The sequence below is a fragment of the Tinamus guttatus genome, unplaced genomic scaffold (assembly GCF_059628265.1).
Source record: "Tinamus guttatus ecotype Peru unplaced genomic scaffold, ASM5962826v1 Tinamus_guttatus_pri_ptg000033l, whole genome shotgun sequence".
NCBI classification, from domain to species: Eukaryota; Metazoa; Chordata; class Aves; order Tinamiformes; family Tinamidae; genus Tinamus; species Tinamus guttatus.
In genome coordinates this window covers 6,662,195-6,681,780 of record NW_028288567.1, presented here as the reverse complement: position 1 = coordinate 6,681,780, position 19,586 = coordinate 6,662,195, and the positions used below count along the sequence as shown (strand labels likewise).

The 19,586-nt window shown below is 46.4% G+C and overlaps 1 protein-coding gene across 1 annotated transcript in view; it reads left to right on the top strand.

The window, feature by feature from the left end:
• Positions 1-1,288: 1,288 nt before the first annotated feature.
• The window catches only part of PARP1 (poly(ADP-ribose) polymerase 1), a 29,476-nt gene continuing 11,178 nt past the window's right edge, over positions 1,289-19,586 (top strand). The window contains exons 1-13 of the mRNA XM_088532679.1: positions 1,289-1,447; positions 2,714-2,888; positions 3,770-3,876; positions 4,959-5,173; positions 10,366-10,462; positions 11,823-11,939; positions 12,739-12,915; positions 13,305-13,446; positions 14,867-15,007; positions 15,824-16,066; positions 16,886-16,954; positions 17,768-17,900; positions 18,889-19,084. Coding sequence (XP_088388805.1) covers positions 1,328-1,447; positions 2,714-2,888; positions 3,770-3,876; positions 4,959-5,173; positions 10,366-10,462; positions 11,823-11,939; positions 12,739-12,915; positions 13,305-13,446; positions 14,867-15,007; positions 15,824-16,066; positions 16,886-16,954; positions 17,768-17,900; positions 18,889-19,084 — 1,932 coding nt within the window. The 5' untranslated portion in view covers positions 1,289-1,327. The remainder of the gene's footprint in view (positions 1,448-2,713; positions 2,889-3,769; positions 3,877-4,958; positions 5,174-10,365; positions 10,463-11,822; positions 11,940-12,738; positions 12,916-13,304; positions 13,447-14,866; positions 15,008-15,823; positions 16,067-16,885; positions 16,955-17,767; positions 17,901-18,888; positions 19,085-19,586) is intronic.

Sequence of the window (19,586 nt, the reverse complement as noted above, 5' to 3'; positions counted from 1 at the left end):
CTGGGCAGCAGCGAGTTCGCCCTGCGCTTCTCCCCGCGCCCTGCAAGGAGCAGCTGGACAGAGTGGAGGGCCCATGTGTGAAGCGGCGCCTGGACGCGTGCCGGCAGCACCATCTAGCGCTTTGCGGGGATCTCTTCCTCTCTCCTTGGGAGCCGGGGCTGGGCACAGGCGGGCGCCCTGCAGAGGACTCATAGGTGACAAGTGCCCTGCTCCTCCCAGAGGCTGCAGCCCGGCCTGGAGGCTGCGTGAGGCCTGCGGGGCCACCTGGATGACACCGGCTCTGACCCGTAGTCCCGAGCATCGGACACCCACCTGGGACTGAGTGCCCAGCTTTCGCTGCGCCCCCCTCCAGGACTTGTGCACAGCTGCTGACACGTGTGCACACATGCACAGACACATTACCATACACAGAAGCACACATGCACAGGGCAGCATGCATAGGCACAGGCATCCATAGGCACACATGCACACACACATATGCAGTCAGAGATATACACAACCTCCCACATACAGGCACACACTCACATCCACACCCCTGACATGTATGCACACATACATGCACACACAGGCATGCACACCCACACATCAAGAGACACATACCTACACACACACATACACACATGCAGGCATGTATGCACAAGCACATGTACACACACAGGCATGAACACACACATGCACACAGACACATGCACACACAGGCATGCATGCACACACGTGTGGACACACATATGTATGCACACACACGCACATGTGCACACCCACGCATGCACACTCACACACCTGCACACACATGCACACCGCCTTCAAACATATGCCCAGGTGGACATGCACACGCATGCATGTGTGTGCACAACCTATGCACACCCTCACATGCACACATGACCGCACACATGTACAGATATACACACATACATGCGTTCACGCATGCATTCAGACACATGCATACATGCATGCCCCCCACACATGCACACGCACAGATACATACGGGCTCATGTGTGTGCGCACACATGCACACACATGCACACACACGTGCACACACACGAGCCCGCGCGCCCGTGCACGCACGCGCACAGCCTGCCCCACCCCGCGAGGCCCGCGCCGCTCCCGCCCCCCATTGACGCCCTGTCGCGAGGCGGAACGTTCCAGACGCTGCCAGGCGCGCTCAGCCGACACCCGAGTAGCGGATCCGCCAGGCGGCAGCGGCGGCGGGCGCGGAGGGCTGCTCGGCGCTCGGCTAGTGCTCCCGGCGGGCTCGAGCGCGCGGAGGGGGCGCGCACGGCGGCCGTTGGAGGCGGCGGTTGGAGTGGGGACTGTGGTGGCAGCGGCGATGGCGGAGCCGTCGGAGAAGCTGTACCGGGCCGAGTACGCCAAGAGCGGGCGCGCCTCCTGCAAGAAGTGCGGAGAGAGCATCGCCAAGGACTCGCTGCGCCTCGCGCTCATGGTGCAGGTACGGGGGCCGCCCCCGCGCCGGTGTTTCCCTCCCGCTCCCGGGCCCGGCTCCTCTCGGCGAGGAGGAGCCAGCAGCGGTGGCGACGGCGGGGGGAGCCTCGGGGCCGGGCGGCCCCGCGCGGCCTGCACGTGCTGCCGCTGCCTTTTGTCTCTCGCCGCCATTGGGGGCGGCCGTGGGGGCTGCATCCCACACAACCACCCGTGTTAACCGATGCTGCCCTCTGGGTCCCCCTCCACCCCGCCTGGATCCGGGATCCTCTCCAGCTTTGCTCGGGAAACCGAGGTTTAGGGGCAGGGGGGCGAGAGCGGCCTGGTTCACTGGGCGCGGCTCTCCCGAAGCCTCCAGGCTGCGACCTCCGGGGGTGGCTGGGAGTCATCCGCGGCTCCCGGTGCCGCCCCGCGACCCTTGGCGGCCCTTTTCTCCTCGTCCTGCGCGTACTCGGTGCTCCCGTCCGTAAGCGGTAGACGGGAGGCCTTTCTAGCTCGTTAAGCGCTTATTTCCAGTAGTAATAATAATAATAATAATAGCACGGCGCTGTGTGTTATTGGTGCAGCCGTTATTCGTGTACGCCACTTGGAGCCAAACCGCTGCGTGGTTGTGTTGCCTCCCTGGTAGCCGGAGCAATGCCAAGTCGGTGCCGCACGTGTCTGAGTCACGACGGAGCGTCCTGGCGAGGCAGTACTCTGCGCTTGCTCCTTGCGCAGGGAGCTGGGTCGTGGGGGAACCCTGGTGCTGAACGGCCTGCGCTCCAAAGCTCCCAGTCAGTTTCCCCTCTGCAGTTCCCTGGAAGGAGGCTGTAATAGATAAGCTCAGTATTGTTTTAGCAGGGGTTTCATCTGCTGTCTCTGTTTTGATTGCTCATCCCTGCTGATGGCCTGATTCTCGTTGAGAAGAAACCTCTCCTTGCTCGCAAGGAGAGGTACAAGTGGGTACAGGCATGTTGCGGGTGCGAGCTTTGAGTGACGTGCAAAGACAGAGCAACAGGGGGGCAAACTGTTTAACCTGGGGCAGTGCTTTCTGTGTGCCCTCTTTGATGGGACCTCTCTCCAGGCATCTTGTGGGTCACGCTGGTTTTCGTCCTGGACTTTGTCCTTAACTGCAGATACATCTCAATTGAAAGAAAAGAAAATAAAAAAAATCTCCCTCCCTCCCCCCCACAATGTTGTGTTTAGCCAGATCTCTTTCTCTCTCCCTTTTTTTTTTTTTTTTTTTCCCTTCCCTTCAGATTTACTTCATCCTGGCCTAATTCTGTTTTCTTCCTAGTCGCCCATGTTTGATGGCAAAGTCCCACACTGGCATCACTACAGCTGCTTCTGGAAGCGGGCTCGAATTGTGAACCACGCGGACATTGACGGCTTCCCTGAGCTCCGATGGGAAGATCAGGAGAAAATCAAGAAAGCCATTGAAACTGGAGGGCCTGGAGGAGGTAAGCAGCAGTGTCCTAGTGTGTCAGAGATTTAACAGGAAGCTTTCTCTCTTCGACCTCTTGACAGATTGCAGTTATTTGATTTGTGTGTCCCTTCAGGAAGTGACACAGGCAGAATTGCCCAGGTGGCTGCTCACTGCAGACTAGGAAGCTGACAGCTTGGTCCAGCCTCTGAAACCAACAAGGAAGGAACAAGGCACTTGGCACATGTGTTGACAGATATTTTTATTTTTGTGACTGGTGTGTTTTGGTTTCAGTTCCCTAATGTTAGCAAACGCTCCTGCTGTATATTATTTCAATAATATCATCACGGTAGCACATGGGTCTGGTGGCTGTTTGCAATCTTTAAACAGTGACCTAAAGAGTCAGAGAAGCGAGTGGGAAGGATCTGGGTCCAGAACTAAAGCTATAACCAAGTCCCAAACTAAAACTGAGCCACCGAATCTCTGTATAAGCTGATGATATTGTTTTAGATCAATACCTGTTGTTGTAATATGACAACAAAAGGAAACTGGCACTTGGGAAGAGTTGTGTTTTGAAGCACAGCTGTTTAATGTATTTGTGAATGCAGTAAGTTTTTCAATAAGATCTGATTTTACACCTCTCTAGAAAAGAGGTTAAAAAGTCCAGCTCTGTGCTCTTTGAAGAGTCTTCAAAAATCGTTCAATGAGCAGTCATCTACAGTTGTTAGTTGGTTGCTTAAAAAGTGTGCTCTTGAACATGGGCTGATTTATTTTTATTCTATTCTGTATTCAGATTATTGACAGATGGTTCACTGGGTCTTATTAATCTACCAGCAATCTGAGACAGAGAATAATAATAATAATAATAGTAATAAAAGAATGTCTTTTAAGTCAAACTCTGTATTTGCCTTTGTGCTCCAGGAAAAGGAGACCAGGAAGGAGGTGGCAAGGCTGAGAAGAGCTTAAATGACTTTGCTGCAGAATATGCCAAGTCCAACAGAAGTACTTGCAAAGGCTGTGAACAGAAAATAGAAAAGGTGAGGAGCTTTTCTTTAGCTGTCTAACTCTTGTCTTTTCTGCCACCAGTCCCAGTTCAAGCAGCACTTTTATGCTTGCTTCCTGTCCGTCTTGCGTACAGGAGGCACTTGCAAGCTGCACCCCTGTGTGCAATGAGCAGCTGCATCTGGGCAGTGAATGCTGTGTCCTCAGTCTGAACGTGGGCCTTAGACCTGCTGGCGCTTCTTTGTGCTTGGAGCAGACTGTAGTAGTCCTTGCCCGTGTTTCTGTGGCAAGAAAAGCCCCGCAAACTCTGGCTTTTGCTGCCTGTTGGAGTGTGTCAAGGGTGCCGCTCAGCAAGACCAGTGTATCTGTATTAACTCCCCATACAAATCGAGGGTGCAGCTTATTAACGACACATCCTGCCATGGAGTTGAACATGTCTCCACGCTCTGCTTTTAATCTGTGCTGGCCAAAGGAAGCTCAAAGCCTCTCTGTACTGATGGATGTGAACAGCCCTCACCTGGGTGGCTCTAAACTCAGTCCTGGGATCTTTCTTTCTGCAGAGACCTTGGAGACTGTGGAGTGTGCAGGGCTGGGGTCTAAAAACACCTGAAACAAATAGTTGTTGGAATCTGAAAAGTAACTTGCTTTAGTGAGATGTGATGAGAAACTTTCAGCTTTTTGGATCTTATTAGCCCTGCTGCCCAATGTTAGGGAGTGTAAAGCTTTTGGAGTTCGCTGCATAGGGTTTGGTTGTGTGAGCTTTGCTTATGCTAACTTTACTGGCGGTCAAGGAGTTGAATGAGTAAAGGCTGCAGGGAGCTAAGGCTGCAGGTAGTTTACCTGTTGGAGCGGTTTCTTGAGTCGAAAACTACTTAAAATGCTGGGCTCCCAACTTTCCTTCAGTTGGGATCGTTTCTTTCAAACTGAAATATGTGGAGAAATTCAACTCAGAAAAACAGAGGAGGTTAAGTGACAGAGTTGTAATGAAAGTTAAAGGTTTTGATACAGGGAACATTGCTGCTGTGCAGCTGTTTAGGAATTATATTTGTAATGAGCTTTAACACTTTGCCTTTTTTAGGGCATCCTAATAATTCCTCTTGTGTTTAACCTGCCTCAGGGCCAGATCCGAATCTCCAAGAAGATGGTGCATCCTGAAAAGCCCCAGTTGGGAATGATAGATAACTGGTACCACCCGGACTGTTTCGTGAGCCGCAGAGCAGAGCTGGGCTTCCTCCCGACGTACGGGGCCACTCAGCTCCTGGGCTTCGGGAGCTTGAAAGCTGAGGACAAAGAAACTCTGAAGAAGCAGCTTCCGGCTTCTAAGAATGAAGGGTAGGTACAGAGTGCAGGCTTGTGTAGTACCTAAAGGAGCTTTTACTTGTCTTCAAATGTGTCTATGATTATTTTTTTTTCATTGCTATTGTCTCTCTTAAAATGAATAGTGGTTGTAGGAGATGCTGTTTGCTCTTGTGGTATTAAGCATGTGACAACAGACAGTCCAAGGGACTGCTTACAGAAAGCATAGAAACAAGCAGCTGTGACTCAGAAAACTGATGTAAGGCTTTCAGCCATAAAATGTGTGTTGTGTACAATGGATGCTGGGCTTTGTGTTTTCTGTGTGATCTTGTGTTAGCAGTGATAATTCCTGTGCTCTAGCCACTTATTAGAGAATTGACTTGACATGTCTTACCTGTGAACTGCTCATCTGTGACAGGCACTGAATCTGGTAATGGTGTGTGCTGGCTGAGTAGTGCTGACCCTTGGATGTTCTCGTTTGTCTTTTATGCTAAGACTGAAAAGTCATTGCCTTATATAAAATTTCTAGTTAGAGGCCCGTGACAGAAAAGTACTTCCAGATTTCTGCTTAGCTTTGGTCAATCTTTCTCTGTTAATTTAGGGTTTTGTTATTTGTTTATGAAGTGACTTAGATAAGACTTACAAATCATAATTCAAGCTACTGTTGCATAGTACTCATGTAGGAGGGAACTTGAGGTGTTGCTGAGGTCTGCAAAGAGAAAAGAGCTTATGTTTTAAGATTTCAGGCTTCTGCATATGCACTGTAGACTGAGTTCAGCGCTCTTGTACCAGGATTCAGTGTTAAACTGTCCAGTGAGGCCAGTGTTGGGTTCTGAGCAAACATAGGTATCGTGGATCTGCGCAGTCTTTCTCAGCATTGGTCCTCCAGATATGTGTGATTGGGCACAGGGTGTGGTTTAGAACCTCGTGTCCATCTGAATGTCATCCTGAGCTGTTCGTGTGTCACTTAGATGCTGCCATTAAGCTTCTACTTTATGCTCAGCTTGGAAACAGTTCCTCCAGAAACATTCAGACATGGTGCCGCAGAGAGTCCTACAGTGTTGCGGGAGCAAAAGCTCCTTTGGGAGCCCTGTCATGTGCCTCATTTCTCTGCTAACTCAGTTGAAGGACTGCAGGCTGCGATCCTTCAGAGTGTGAAGATGCCAGGCAACCTGCCATCTTTTCACACGGGCACTTTGCTTCTATTTACAGCCTGCTACATGCAGAGAAGTTCAGTGGTTTAATTTACTTGCAGCTCTTCAAATAGTCTCTGCTTTTTGTGCAGAGATGAGTGCTGTGCTTTGTCCCAGAGCAGTGCGAGAGTGATAGAAGGATATTTTTAGTTTTCCCCCAGGTCTTTGGCAGAGCACTAGAAATGTGACTGTGCAAGGGCTGGTTGTCCGCCCTGCCTCTCCTTTCCTGGGCTGCTGCTGGGATGCTATTCAAACTATGAAGGCTTTGTGGAGATAGGCCGCAGTGTAGCTTGCCAAGTCACTGTGTAAATAAAAGCCTAGAGAACTGCAGTGGAAAAAGGCTTAGATGGGTGAGGTAAGGTAGTGTAAACCAGGATCTCATGCCAGAAAAGCAGCAAGACCTCTCATCTTCCTTGCATGAGCAAGCCCCTCAACCATGAAGGTGCTGGCTGGTTCTTATGCCTCACTACCTTTTTCTTGCTGTTTAGGCTGGGTGCTTGAGCTAAAGCTGTTAAGGGTCAGTTGAAAATGTAGTCTGTCAAATAAACTGGGTAAGTGAAGAATGATAGTATGCTTTCTACCTGGTGATTTTCAAGAAAGCATAGGAATTCTGAAGAAAGAGGAGGAGGAAAAAAAGTGAATAAGATGGAGATACCTCTGATGATTCATCTTGTGCTTTCAATCAGATAAAAGAAATTAATGGCAGAATTTACAGCATCTTACAGAAATGACATTACAGCATCTGCTGTAGGTCAGATTCCAGAAATGATCTTAAAGATGTCTGCCTGTTCCAAATTATATCTTGACTCAAATATTGTCTCTGCAGCTGGGATACTACACGTCCAAACTTGCGTGCTGCTTCTGCATGCCTAGCCCATCTCCGTGGAGGAGCTCAGAAGACTTTCGGGCTTCCCTGTCAGCCCTTTCTGTAAGAGCTGTGGCACTGTGTGTGTATTTTGTGTAAAAGGCACCAAGCATCTAGAGTAGGTTGGGGCACTCCTTCCCCTGAAGGACAAAAACAGGAAGGTTTCCTGCAAGGGTCCTGGTTTCTGTAGCCAGCTCTGGGTGAGGCACCTCAACCTTCGCCCAGCTGAGAGCTGCTGTGCCCGAGTGCCAACCCTTTGCAGTGCCAGGTAAGGAGGCTCTGGCCTCCCTGCTGGATGCTGCTATGCAGGAGGGAATGCCTCTCTACTCATGTGGGAACTGCAAGAGCGGCTGTGCTGCTGTGGCAGAGTATGTTTGGTCTTCCTGCTCCAGGCCTTGCTTGCCTGGGTAGAGTTGCTGTCATGCATTAGCTTCCCCAAGGACAGAAGTAAATGCTGTTCTAGAGACAACGTCATGCAGCGCTGGATTAAGTGCAAGTACTCATGTCAGGAGCAATCCGTCAGTCTTTAAAGAGAGATGGCGAGTTCCTTTTGCTCCTTGTGGCTCTTACTGGCTTTATTCAGGATTGCCATGACTCCTTTCTTCTTCACTTCCATTGTAGGGAGGGGAACATGAAAAACAGAGTAAATGGTAAGAAAAGGCCAGGCTGGAATGGGTCAGTCTGCCTCCCTCTTCAGCTTCTTCAAAGTTGAGATGAAATTTGTGGTCCTCGATCTCCTATGTTGGTGAGCAGAAGTGACTTATGTTGGCCAGCAAGTACCAATCTTTTTAAGCCAGTTGTTGAGCTAGGCAAGTTGAATGTATGAAGACTGACGGGGCACAGGAGATGAAATTATTGCATGTATAAGTCAGAGAGCAGGTTTTTAGTTAGTTATTCCAAAACTTCCCATCTGTAGCTTGTATACACGTGTGAGATGGAATCAGCTTTGGTTTCGTTTCCCTGAGCTTTGTAAAATGATAATTAGTGCTTACTAAGTCCCTGGCATTGCTGAGCTCCTGATGAAACAGAGCTGGTGACCGACAGCTTTAAACCACTGCCTGCAATGCAGAAGAGCAGTGCAGCTCTCTCAGGTGGCTGGAAGAAGGAAGGGCTGCCCACTGCCCCCTGCATGCTGAGGAGAAGCTGCCAAAAGCAAGCCTATGGGATTTGGAGGCTTTTCCTTGGCTCTAGGACCTCTTCCTCTGGGGCCTGCTGGGGTCGGCTTCCTGCAGCTTCTCTGCTGCCTCCACTGCTTTCGAAGAGGGGCGAGTTAGCGCCTAGGAGCGGGTGCTGCTGGGGCCAGCCTGCTTCTGGGGCTGCCCAGAGAGAAGTGCCCTGGGCACTGGGGTCTGTTCCACACTGCACTTGAGCTCCCAACACAGATGCTTATACCATGAAAGCCTCTAGCTTGGGAAGACCTAGCAAAGCACGCTGTGGTTCATCTGGGATGTTTTTCTCACGTAATGCTGGGTACCTGTTACAGGTTTAAAATCCTGTAGCACATTCCAAAAACATGATCCCTGTGGTTAACACACTTGTGGGCTTAGCAGACACTCTGGCCTTGCCGCTTGTGAACACAGACGCAGGGAAGGGCGAGGAGAGTGCAATTTGTGTGTTCTGGAGATATTTGAAGGCAGGGCTGCATTTGAGCTGTCCCAGCATTGCTACTCTGGGTCACACTTGCAGCCCAAGCAAGCAATATGGAGCTTTTCTTGTGAAATACAAGCAACTGCTGCTTGTGTGTCTGCTGAGGCAGAGTCATTTGCAGTATAACCCCACCTCAGACTGGCGGGACCTTGCAGGAGGACAGATGAAACGAGGAATCTTCTAAAATTAGCACCATCCGAGTTTGCAAAATGGCTAAAGTTGTTCTTGGTCAGAGGTGCTAATGAAGGGCTACTGGTAGCAGTTGCAAATAAAACTAGAATTTGGCCCAACCTCAGACCCAGGACAGTTTATATAGAATTTACAGGTTGCTAATGCATGAATCTTCAAGGAGAGGGCTCTTAATATCATCCTTTGGTTTTATAGCTGATAAGCTTTAGCACTAGGTCAGTCCTAAAGGTAGTAAAGCTGGAAGGTGAAATGTTTAAAGCTGTAGAATAGTTGCAGAGAATGTTAACTTTATAAGCTGTGACTGATGGTTAAGACAAAGTTGAGCCCAGGTTATTCTGGCTGCTGTTCAGAAGTGATAGCAGTGCTCTCAAAATCAAGCATGAGATCTAAGCACTGTTCATGCTCTGTCTCAATGGGGTAAAACTCCCCTTCATTTTCTCATCGTGAAAACACTGACTGAGTTCATTTATTGGTGTTGATGTATTTTGAAACTAGGCAGACCAAGAGGCTGATACCCGTCTCTGGAAACGTAAGCGATCTTCTACTGAGATCTTCTGTAATTATGAAATCTGTCAAAATCCTCTTGGCTTTCATTTGGCTTCCTCTTCTCTCCAGCCTTTCTGGAGCAAAGCTTTCTAAAATTTTCCCTGCCAACTAAGGCGCCAACTAATAACAATAAAATTACTCACACAGAACTGCACAACAGGATGTCATGAAACCAGTATCACCCTGGAAGTAGCTAATGAGCAGATAATTTCTCTTTAGATAAGAGTTAAGTCTCTGATATCAGAAAGGAGGAAGTATCTGGGAAATAACCTAGTTTCCCAGTGTGCTGGCCTATTAAAGTTACTGTGTTTGCTGTCGTTTATCTCAAAAGTATGTACTGTCTGAACTGAAAAGTCAAGCAGCTGGAAGGCATAGTAGTCTCTTAACCTGACTTGCTATAGCTCTTCAGGTTACATTGAGCGGTATGTGTAGATGTAGTCGATGGTTTGTCGATGCCTTTGAGTTAACTCGTACAAGTTTGAATATTCCTGAAAGTCCAAATGTTGCAATACTTTGTGTTCTGCTAGGTCAAACCGTTATCCTGTGCAATATCTCTATGCATGCTGACCCAATGAAAGCTTTCTCTTTGCAGATCTAAATATCTAAACACATATCTACAATCCAGCATTGAGAAGTTTGAAAAAAAAAAAAAAAAGTTGGGGGGGGAGGAGGCTTGCTTGCCGAAATTCAGGATAGTTGTGTCTCTGCAGACACAACAAAGTGTGCTCAGGTAACTGCTGCACACTCCCTCCCTTTCATGTCTTTTTTTTTTTTTCCCTCTGTATTAGAAAGAGAAAAGGAGAAGAGGTTGATGGAAATGTGACTGCAAAAAAGAAGCAGAAAAAAGAAAAAGAGAAAGAATCAAAACAGGAGAAAATGCTGAAGGTGAGTTTTAGCTAATCAGATTTGTAAAACTGCCTCTTGGAGCATAGTGACAGGCACTAATTAAAGTAGGATTGCAGCACAGGAGGCAGCTGGTCTTTGTGTCCTGGCACACAGGATCCCTTTTCATTAACGCTTTGCTGAACGTAGTTCTCCTTGCAGCCATCACTGAAAGATCAGGAAGGAAAATTCTAGGATTTGTGTTTACTGGATTCAGATAGATTAGGCTAAGCACCTTCTCTCTCAGGGAAGTTGGTTCTGTGCTCCTTCCTGTATTGTCTGGTTGTAGTAGTTGAAACTTGGAGGTTTATTCGGAGGTTGAGTGTTGTGGAAGATCTGGGAAACAAACAGTTAGCTTGTTGCAGAAATTAAACAGGAGTAGAGTGTTAATTAATTTAATGAGAAGTCATACCTTTTTCACCCTCTGGGGAGCTGTGTTCAGTTCTTAAGTAGAACATGTGATAAATCACAGCTTTCTACTTTTTGTTTTCCAGATACTGGGGGGAAGAATATCTGAGGGAGCTTCAGGAGTTTTGTATTTGTGGAAAGTTTGAATAGGTACTGTCCAAGAAAAAATTAATAGCAGCTTCTGCTAAAATTGAAGTCCTAATGGAGCTGTAGAAAAATGGAGCATCTGCCTTTGAACTGGAATTTTCTTTTTTGTTGTGTGATGGTAGCTTAATCTTTAGCAAAGCACAGGTGAGGTGTTTTGCAGGTTTCGATGCTGTCATACAGGATTTAGAATAGATCAGGTTAATTTAGGGATCAGCTCTTGGGCTCTGGTGGCTTAAAACAAGGACAGCAGCTTGCTGGGGGCTTGCCACGCTTTGTTGCAGGGCTTGGCTGTAACATCTCTGCTTTATGCAGTGTGAACTAGTTGAGTGGTATTTACAAAAGCTTTTGAGAACTCATCAAAGGTGTAAGTTTGATAGAAGTACCAATGTGTTTCTACCTGAAAACTGGCTGCCTTGCTAGTATGATTTTTATCTTTTTCTGTTGTACTAGTGTTATAAATACTACTCCACAGCGTTTTTTTGCAGGTGTATGTGACAGGGGCACTGGTATTTACAGAATTCCACAGGTTGTCCTATCCATGTGTGATCTTGAGAAGAGACAAGATGTGTTGTTGCCGTGGTGTGGTCCCAAAATCTGAAGCCTGTTGCTTTAAAGACCTGTTTCAGGTGTTTGGAGTAAAACATGTAACTCCATTTCAGTAAAGCTACTGATCTGTGGTACTCCTCACAGGCTGTTTGTGAGATACAATGGACTTGTTGAAACCTTGTTCACAATTTGCTCTTTCAGGAGTGTTAATCCTAAAAGGCAATTGACTGCAAGTGCCTAAACTTCCAGCTTTTGTCAACAGGAGCAGACAGAGCTGATTTGGGGCATCAAGGATGAGCTGAGGAAGGTCTGCTCCACTAATGACCTGAAAGAGCTGCTGATCGCCAACAAGCAGGAAGTACCCTCCGGGGAGAATGCCGTGAGTTGAGGCGTAGTTGCTTTGCATGTGTACTGCATCCTTGCATTGGTGAAGCTGACCCAAACTCACATTGCTGCAAGGTCCACAGGTTTGAAGCACTTTCCTAGCATCATGCAGCAGATAAAAATTGAGTGCAAAACCCAGTCCTTTTGTCCCTAGAATGGTGTTGTAGCTGTTACACTTACTCATTAAGGAGCCATGTGGTGGTTGTAGGCCCAGTTCAGCTTCTTGGTCCTAGTGATATGTCCTTATTCTGCCATGCACAAACTGGTTCATATTTTGTTGCTGCTGGCTCTTCAACAGCAAGCTGGTTGTGGCATGTACTTATTAAGACGCTGTGAAAGGAGTTTGGGATGGGGTGTGAGAAGTGTCCAGGTGCAAAATGGTCAAGAAGCATGCACTTTCTAGGTAGGAAAATTGGGCCTGCCTAAACCAACCTGTCCCCCCGAGTGCTTTTGTTCTCACAAGCTATGTTGGGTCTCTTCCTTCGCTGTTTCTGCACTGGCCAGGGGTGGTGTAGTAGGTGTTGCTGTCTTGACTGCAAAGCCTACCTGGAAGAGATTACAAGTTAGAGGTGTGAGCAGGTACAACATGATGGGAGAAATGTAGTGTCATGTCTTTGAGACACTGTAAATCAAATAGCTCTGACAGTATTGGTTTATGTGCAACGTACATGTGACAGGAAGTGTGTGCCCACAGCCCTGCAGTTCTTTTTTCTGTTGCCCATCCAGCGTCATGTAGTGTGCAAGCTTCCAATCTCTTTCTGTCATGACCTGTTTTGCATTCTTTGTTGCTTTAGATTTTGGACCGAGTAGCAGATGGGATGGCATTTGGAGCTCTGCTCCCCTGCGAGGAGTGTAAGGGGCAGTTTGTATTCAAGAGTGATGCATACTACTGTTCAGGGGATATTACTGCCTGGACCAAGTGTGTTGCTAAAACACAGACGCCCAACAGGAAAGACTGGGTAATCCCAAAGGTGGGTGCTTATTGTGAATTTGATGATCTGAAATGCATTTCTTAATTGATGTTACTTGTAAAAATGTTGAGTGAGCAACAGGCAGTGTTGAGCAGAATTTGCTGCAGTTGTGAACCACTATGGCAGTGGGGAAATCCAGCGATAAACAGCAAAATGATGCTGAATTGAAAGAGATGTTGTTTTTTTGACTTGAAAACAGTCATTTTTCTTTTTCTAGTTTTGTTTTCTCAGTCAGTAAAATGGGCGTTTGTCTACTTTAGTATGAATGCCTTGGAAATCCTTTTTGAGAGCGGCAGTAAATGCCAAGATCTGGCTAATGCTAGATTTAGTCTTTAAGTCTTGCAATAGTGTTTGTTTGTGTTAACTCTATTTGTGCTTCTGTTCCACAGGACTTTCGGGAAATTCCCTATCTCAAGAAATTTAAGTGTAAAAGGCAGGACAGGATATTCCCTCCAGAGGCTGCAACTGTGAATTCTGTTCCTCCACCATCCGTGTCTGTTCCTATGGCAGAGACCGTATCCACACCCACAGGTAAGCAACTAGCAACAAGATTTGATGAACAGGAAAATGCTACTGGTGCATTTTTGGAGTCCCTGTATTGGTGTGTTTTCTGGGGATATGCACTCAGGATCCCAGTTGTCATCTTAGAAATTGTTTTGAGCTCTTGATAGTGATGAGGGAATGGTGTGTTTGCAATGAATTAAAAGTCTTGAGGCCCTTGTTCCAAAACCTGTCTCACGTGAACGCTGCTGTGAAATGCCTTCTTGCTTACCTTATTCTGGGAACATCACAGTGCCAGCTACTCCATATCCACAGTGTTCAGTTTTATGGAAAAGGGGTTATTTAAAATACTCTGTCTGGGTTTGGCTTTACCAACCACTGACCTCCCTTGTGCAAAATAGATGTGCTGTCTCCACCCTGCAAAGTGGCAAAAGGTCAGGCTCCAGCAATTCCACGTAGGCTGTTGGAAGGAGTTGCCTGCTTCAAGGATGCGACCTGTCACCTAAGAACTGTGATATTTTCTTTTTCAGCTTATTTAGTCCTGGCCACAGCTTTGGGGAGTAAGGAGTTATGTGGTGAAAAGGGTGAGAGTTCCTCTAATTTTAGCCAAATTATGTTATTGTAGCGATAAAGACAAAGTAGCCTAGGTCTTTTTTTTTTTTTTTTTTTTTTAGCAAGTTGATTTCAACCTCAATATACCCTAAAGGTAAATTCAAGCTGTTGACCAGAATTAAACTTGGGTTATTCGGTTGCTAGCAGCCTGAGTAATTTTTATTAAAAAGCAAACAAAAACTCAATCTGTAAACCAGAGTCGGTACTTCATTATGCTCAGATTCATACTTCTTTATGCAGTGCAGAGAGCCCTTAGGCACTTGCAGTGTCCTCGGGCTACCTGTGTCACAAAGGTCGCTGTGTCAGTGTTTGCACTGCAGGTTGATGGAGCCCCCGTTGGTTACCAGTTCACTCCTGACTTGCTATGGAGATGGCATGATTAAGAGAGCACAAGGCTGTAGGTCAGCTGCAACATCAAGACCAGAAGATACCATGTCACATGCAGGGACATAGTGTTGTGTGAGAGGCAATCCTCCTTCTCCAGCTCCTTGAAAACAGAAGCACTGAAGGGAGAGAGAAACAGTGCAGAGTTTCCAGTAGCACCGCATTAAAGCAGACTAATAGAAAAAGATGCAGGCAAATAATGCAGCTGCATATCCATCTTCCCTGCCTTCCACCCATTCCTTATGAACCCTTTCGTGTGTTGGGAGATGCTGGGCTGTGGCCTTTCCCATGTGAAAGGGGACTGTTCTCCCACTTGCCTAGTACTTGGACCCTCATCTGTTTCTGCTGGGCTGATCTTCCTGAGCTTGCAGCATTCTGTCCTGCAGTGCTTATTATTTGTCTGGGGGGGCTCTGTTCCCATTGCTCATGTACTGTGTTGCTTCCAAACCCCTAGATAAACCACTGACAAACATGAAGATCTTGGTTCTTGGCAAGCTGTCCAAAACCAAGGAGGAGGTGAAGGGCATTGTGGAAGACCTGGGAGGAAAGATGACTGGAAGTGCTAACAAGGCCACCTTCTGCATCAGCACACAGAGTGAGCGGCCTTGCTTTGATTTTTATTTTAGTTTAGTTTAGTTTAGTTTAGTTTAGTTTAGTTTAGTTTTTGGTAGCTCAGTAGCAGAACCCAGTTCAGTAGCAGAACCCAGCAGAACCCAGAACCCAGTTCTGGGTTAAGAAAGGAAACACTGTCCTCATCTTTCTGTTGATTTGTGTTTGGATTAGGGCATGTGTGTGTGCGCACATGATTTTCAGTGTGGTTTTCAGTGTGCTTGGAAAAGTATAGACAGTGTGCTGGTTGAGTCTACTAGCACTTCGATCCTTTAAGATTGTGCAGTAGGGCTCTATCAGGTCTATGACAGCTGGAGCTCAGCACTCTGCACAGACTGTGGCTGCCCTCAGTGGGACAAAGGCCCTGTGCCTGCTGCCCATGCTTGCTTTGGAGAAGAGCTCTGGGGGCAGCTGTGGTGGCGTGAGGGCAGCAGTCCCCAAGATCAGCAGGGCTCTGTGTCTGCACTGGGTTTCTGCTGGCAGCTACAGGCCTGGTTTCATGTTGTGTTGGGCTTAAGAGTCTGAGTCTGAGCAGAGTTGCTTCCACTTGCCAGGCAGCCCACGAGGGCTGTGCAGCTCCAGCTCAGTCCCAGCAGGGGACAGTATCTAGGCCAGCAAGGTAAAATATGGTGGTAGTTCTTTGTGAAGGCTGCTGGGGCTTTTGCTTTCCAAAGAATGTGGTGAAACTGCATTTCCACAGAGCATTGCATGACCATGAAATATGGCCAGCGGTGGGGGCTAGAGTTTGAAAACTGCCTTTTTTTTTTTTTTCCCCTCTCCCTTTCCCCTCCTGCCCTTGCAGAGGATGTGGAGAAAATGAACAAGAAGATGGAAGAAGTGAAGGAGGCCAAAGTCCGTGTGGTCTCAGAGGAGTTTCTTCAAGATGTGAAAACCTCCAGCAGGGGCTTTCAGGAGCTTCTCTCCCTCCATGCGCTTTCACCTTGGGGTGCAGAAGTGAAAATGGAGCACCAGGAGGTGTCCGTAGATGGGAAGTGCAGCAAGCCATCAAATATGAAGAGTGCTGGGAAAGTCAAGGAGGAGCAAGGTGAATAACAGCAGACCTGCTCAGTGCTGCGTATTCAAAGCACCCCTGGATATATCCAGCCTCACCCTTTCCTGAGTTCTCTCCCCCTTTTTTATGATAATGATTATGTAATTATGTGATTATGATTTTATGAAACCCCAAAGCAGGGCTGCCTTTAAGTGATCATAAGAGTGCACCCAGAGGAAAAAATGCTGGGGTCCAGAGCAGTGAATCTTTGCTCTACTGTGTGCAAACATGATTTTTGTTTTGTTAACGAGGAGGGGGCAAAAAACACCACCAGCAGCACTCTTCACCTAAACTATAACAAGTTTGCATTTTGATGATGGGAAGTGAACAAAATCTTCTCGTCTGCTCACCTGTTTTTCAGAAACCATGCTTCTCCAGGTCCTCCAAGCTTTGGTTTCTGTCTTGCAGTTGAGTGTGTTACTACCAGGCTGCGTCAGAGCAGTAGGATCTCGGAGAGACATGAATGTCCTACATAGTCTGTAAGATTTTTAAACAGAACTTCAGTTAAGGGTGTTCAAGTGGGATTCATCTGCCATGCAGATGAAAAGAGCAATAGAGTCCACCCTTCTAGGCCGAAAGGGAGAGAACAGCAAATGCCTGAGGAGTCTTGTCTTTCATTTAAATTACAATATGGATGCGGAGGTTGTGAATTAGCTGCTAAAGCAAGGTGAAGAGCCATTGAAGTCCTACTGTCCTTATACAAGGAATCTGATCTCATACCCTTTTCAGGCGATAACTGCACAAATGGAGAATGTAAATGTTGTCTCCCTTGTAAATGTGCCTGGAAAAAAGCTTCACTCCCTTTCCTTGCAGGTCCTAGCAAGTCTGAAAAGAAAATGAAGCTAACGGTTAAGGGTGGAGCAGCAGTAGATCCTGATTCAGGTGAGTGATAGAAATGGCTGTGCCTGCAGTGTAGTCCTCGGGGTCCAAGTTTATTTGCAAACTGTATGTTTATTTATGTATTTTGTAAAAGGATAAAAGGTTTAGATTCGCAGTGGTAAAAGTTGAAGCTGATTTTTTTTTAAACTGTTTTTTCTTTCTGTCAAAGTAAGAATATTAACACCTAAAATCAAATATTCCAGCATTTCCTAGTGCAGTTTTCAGGACAGATGAAGCTAAGGAGCGCACCTACTTCAGCTGATGAGCACCTGTCAGTAGAGGGAATGAAGGCTCAGCCAGCAGAAGCTGCATGTCTAATGTGAAAAGCTGCATCTGGGTCTAGGCTTTTTGGAGGGCAATTGGTGCTACTGTCCAAAACCTACAGTGCACAGCAGGTCTTCTGAGAATTCATACTATACTATTCATAGCATAGTAAATAGTCCTAGTTTCTTCAGTCTGTTTTCTCCAGGGATGCCTGCAAAGCCCTCAAGAATGTCTCCAGTTAGTCATGCAGTGTTAACTATGTCTTAGATTGTCTTCGGCCAAAAGTTCTGATTTCCCCCTACACCCCATCCCCTTTCCTCAAGTTGGAGTTCAGATTCCCGCTTGTATATCTCAAAAGTGCATGCTTGCAATTTATTAAAAAGAAAAAAAAAACTTCTAAGTAGTGCAGAATAAGCATATGATTGTTATTTTTCTAGTGTTTTTGTTTAAATCTGCACAACCGTATCAAAATATCTCGGTTAATATACATTCAGAAAGGAGATTTAAGGCTGTAACCTCCTCTGTGTTCTATTTTTTTTTTTTCCTCTGTAGGTTTGGAGGATTCTGCTCATGTCTTTGAAAAAGCTGGAAAGATTTTCAGTGCAACCCTTGGGCTAGTAGATATTGTGAAAGGAACAAATTCTTATTATAAACTGCAACTGCTGGAGGATGACAGAGAGAGCAGGTAGGTTTAGTTTTTCCTAGAAATATTCTTGTTCATTTCTTTTTTTCTAATACTGGATTGTGTGTGAGGAATAATGTCTTTTGAGGACAAACTGATAAAGGCATATATAAAGGCATATATATAAAGGCAATATACACACATATTAAAAAATAAGTCCTTCTGGGGAGATCCCTGCTCTATATGGAGATTTCTGTTTGGTATTGACAAAAGGATAGCTAGGAAGTAAGTTTGCTGAATTGCATCTACAAGTGTTAGTTCCTGCATCCTGAGAAGAACAAGTGATATGTAGTTGGTATGATTAGGTTAACTGACTGATAGGAAAACCAGTGGAATCCCCCATATTTGGGGTCTCTCCCATATTCTCCATCTACTTTTGTTTTCTAATTGCAGAGCCATAATCTTGGGAAACAAAACCAGATTGTGGCAGTTCCCCTGTTACGTGGCCCTGATTTGGTATCATGAGGCTTAAAAAATGCACTGTTGGCCAGGGTACAGTGATGTGTTTTCAGCTTTCCAGTCTCATCTGATGCGGGCAGAGGGGTTGCATTACTGAAGGCAGCAAAGAAATGGGAAGGGTTCTTTCTTTATGGTGCTGGGCCTCCAAGCAAGTAAGGGATGTGCAGTAATCCAGGAAGGCTAATGGCTGTCATTACTCACCTTGTTTCTGCCCTGGATTTAGTTGCACGTTGCCTTGTTGATAATCACTGACTGAAGTGATTAGAACCTCTTCTTTCCTGCATGTACTTACTTTCAGGGCTATTGGTCTAATGTGTTTCCGTTGGGTTGCTAGTGGTTGGTTGTTTGGTTTTTATTTTTTTACCCCAGTGCTTGTACACATGCTCCGTAGTGGCTGTTTGCTATCATTGCTCTCCTGCAGCTGCTGATAGAGAACATCTACTCACATAGTTGGTGCAGGATGAGTTTCATTTGGACTGAGATCGAGGCAGAGATCTTACATCTGTTCTTCTCTCACATTTCACTTCTCTAGATACTGGGTGTTCAGATCTTGGGGTCGCGTGGGCACTGTCATCGGGAGTAACAAGCTGGAGCAGATGCCATCAAAAGAGGACGCTATTGAGCACTTTCTAAATCTGTATGAAGAGAAAACGGGCAATTCTTGGCATTCAAAGAACTTCACTAAATATCCCAAAAAGTTTTACCCACTGGAAATTGATTATGGACAGGTAACTCCAAAATAACCCTGTTCCAGGTGGAACATTGCTCAGCTGTTTTCCTATCTGTTGTATTTTGCACTGTTGAATCTTTCACTCTTTACTAAACCTATGGAATGAAGTGCAGGTGTTTGCTACGTAAGCCCAGCAGGGGAGATCTCGGAAGGAGAAGTATGTCACTGTATGCCCTGTTCTGTGGGTAAGAAACTGTAGAGTTATATAAGAAACAGTCCAGTCAGGGGGAGGTAGATGGTTCCAACCATAATATTGAGATTCTTACTGCTGGTTCAGTTATGTTTTTTAGGAAAGTAACTGTTGCAGAATCTGTGCAACAGGAAGAGCTGGAAATCAGATGGAAGTAAAGTATGTGAGGAGGGGAAAAAAGCTCTTTGAAGACAGTTTTATCATGTCAAGTCAAAAGCCCCTTTAGGACTTGCTTCTGTTATTCTGTATAGTTTTAAGATCATTATTTTGAAATTAATTCAGCAGTAATTTTGCATGCTTTCCTGTCCAA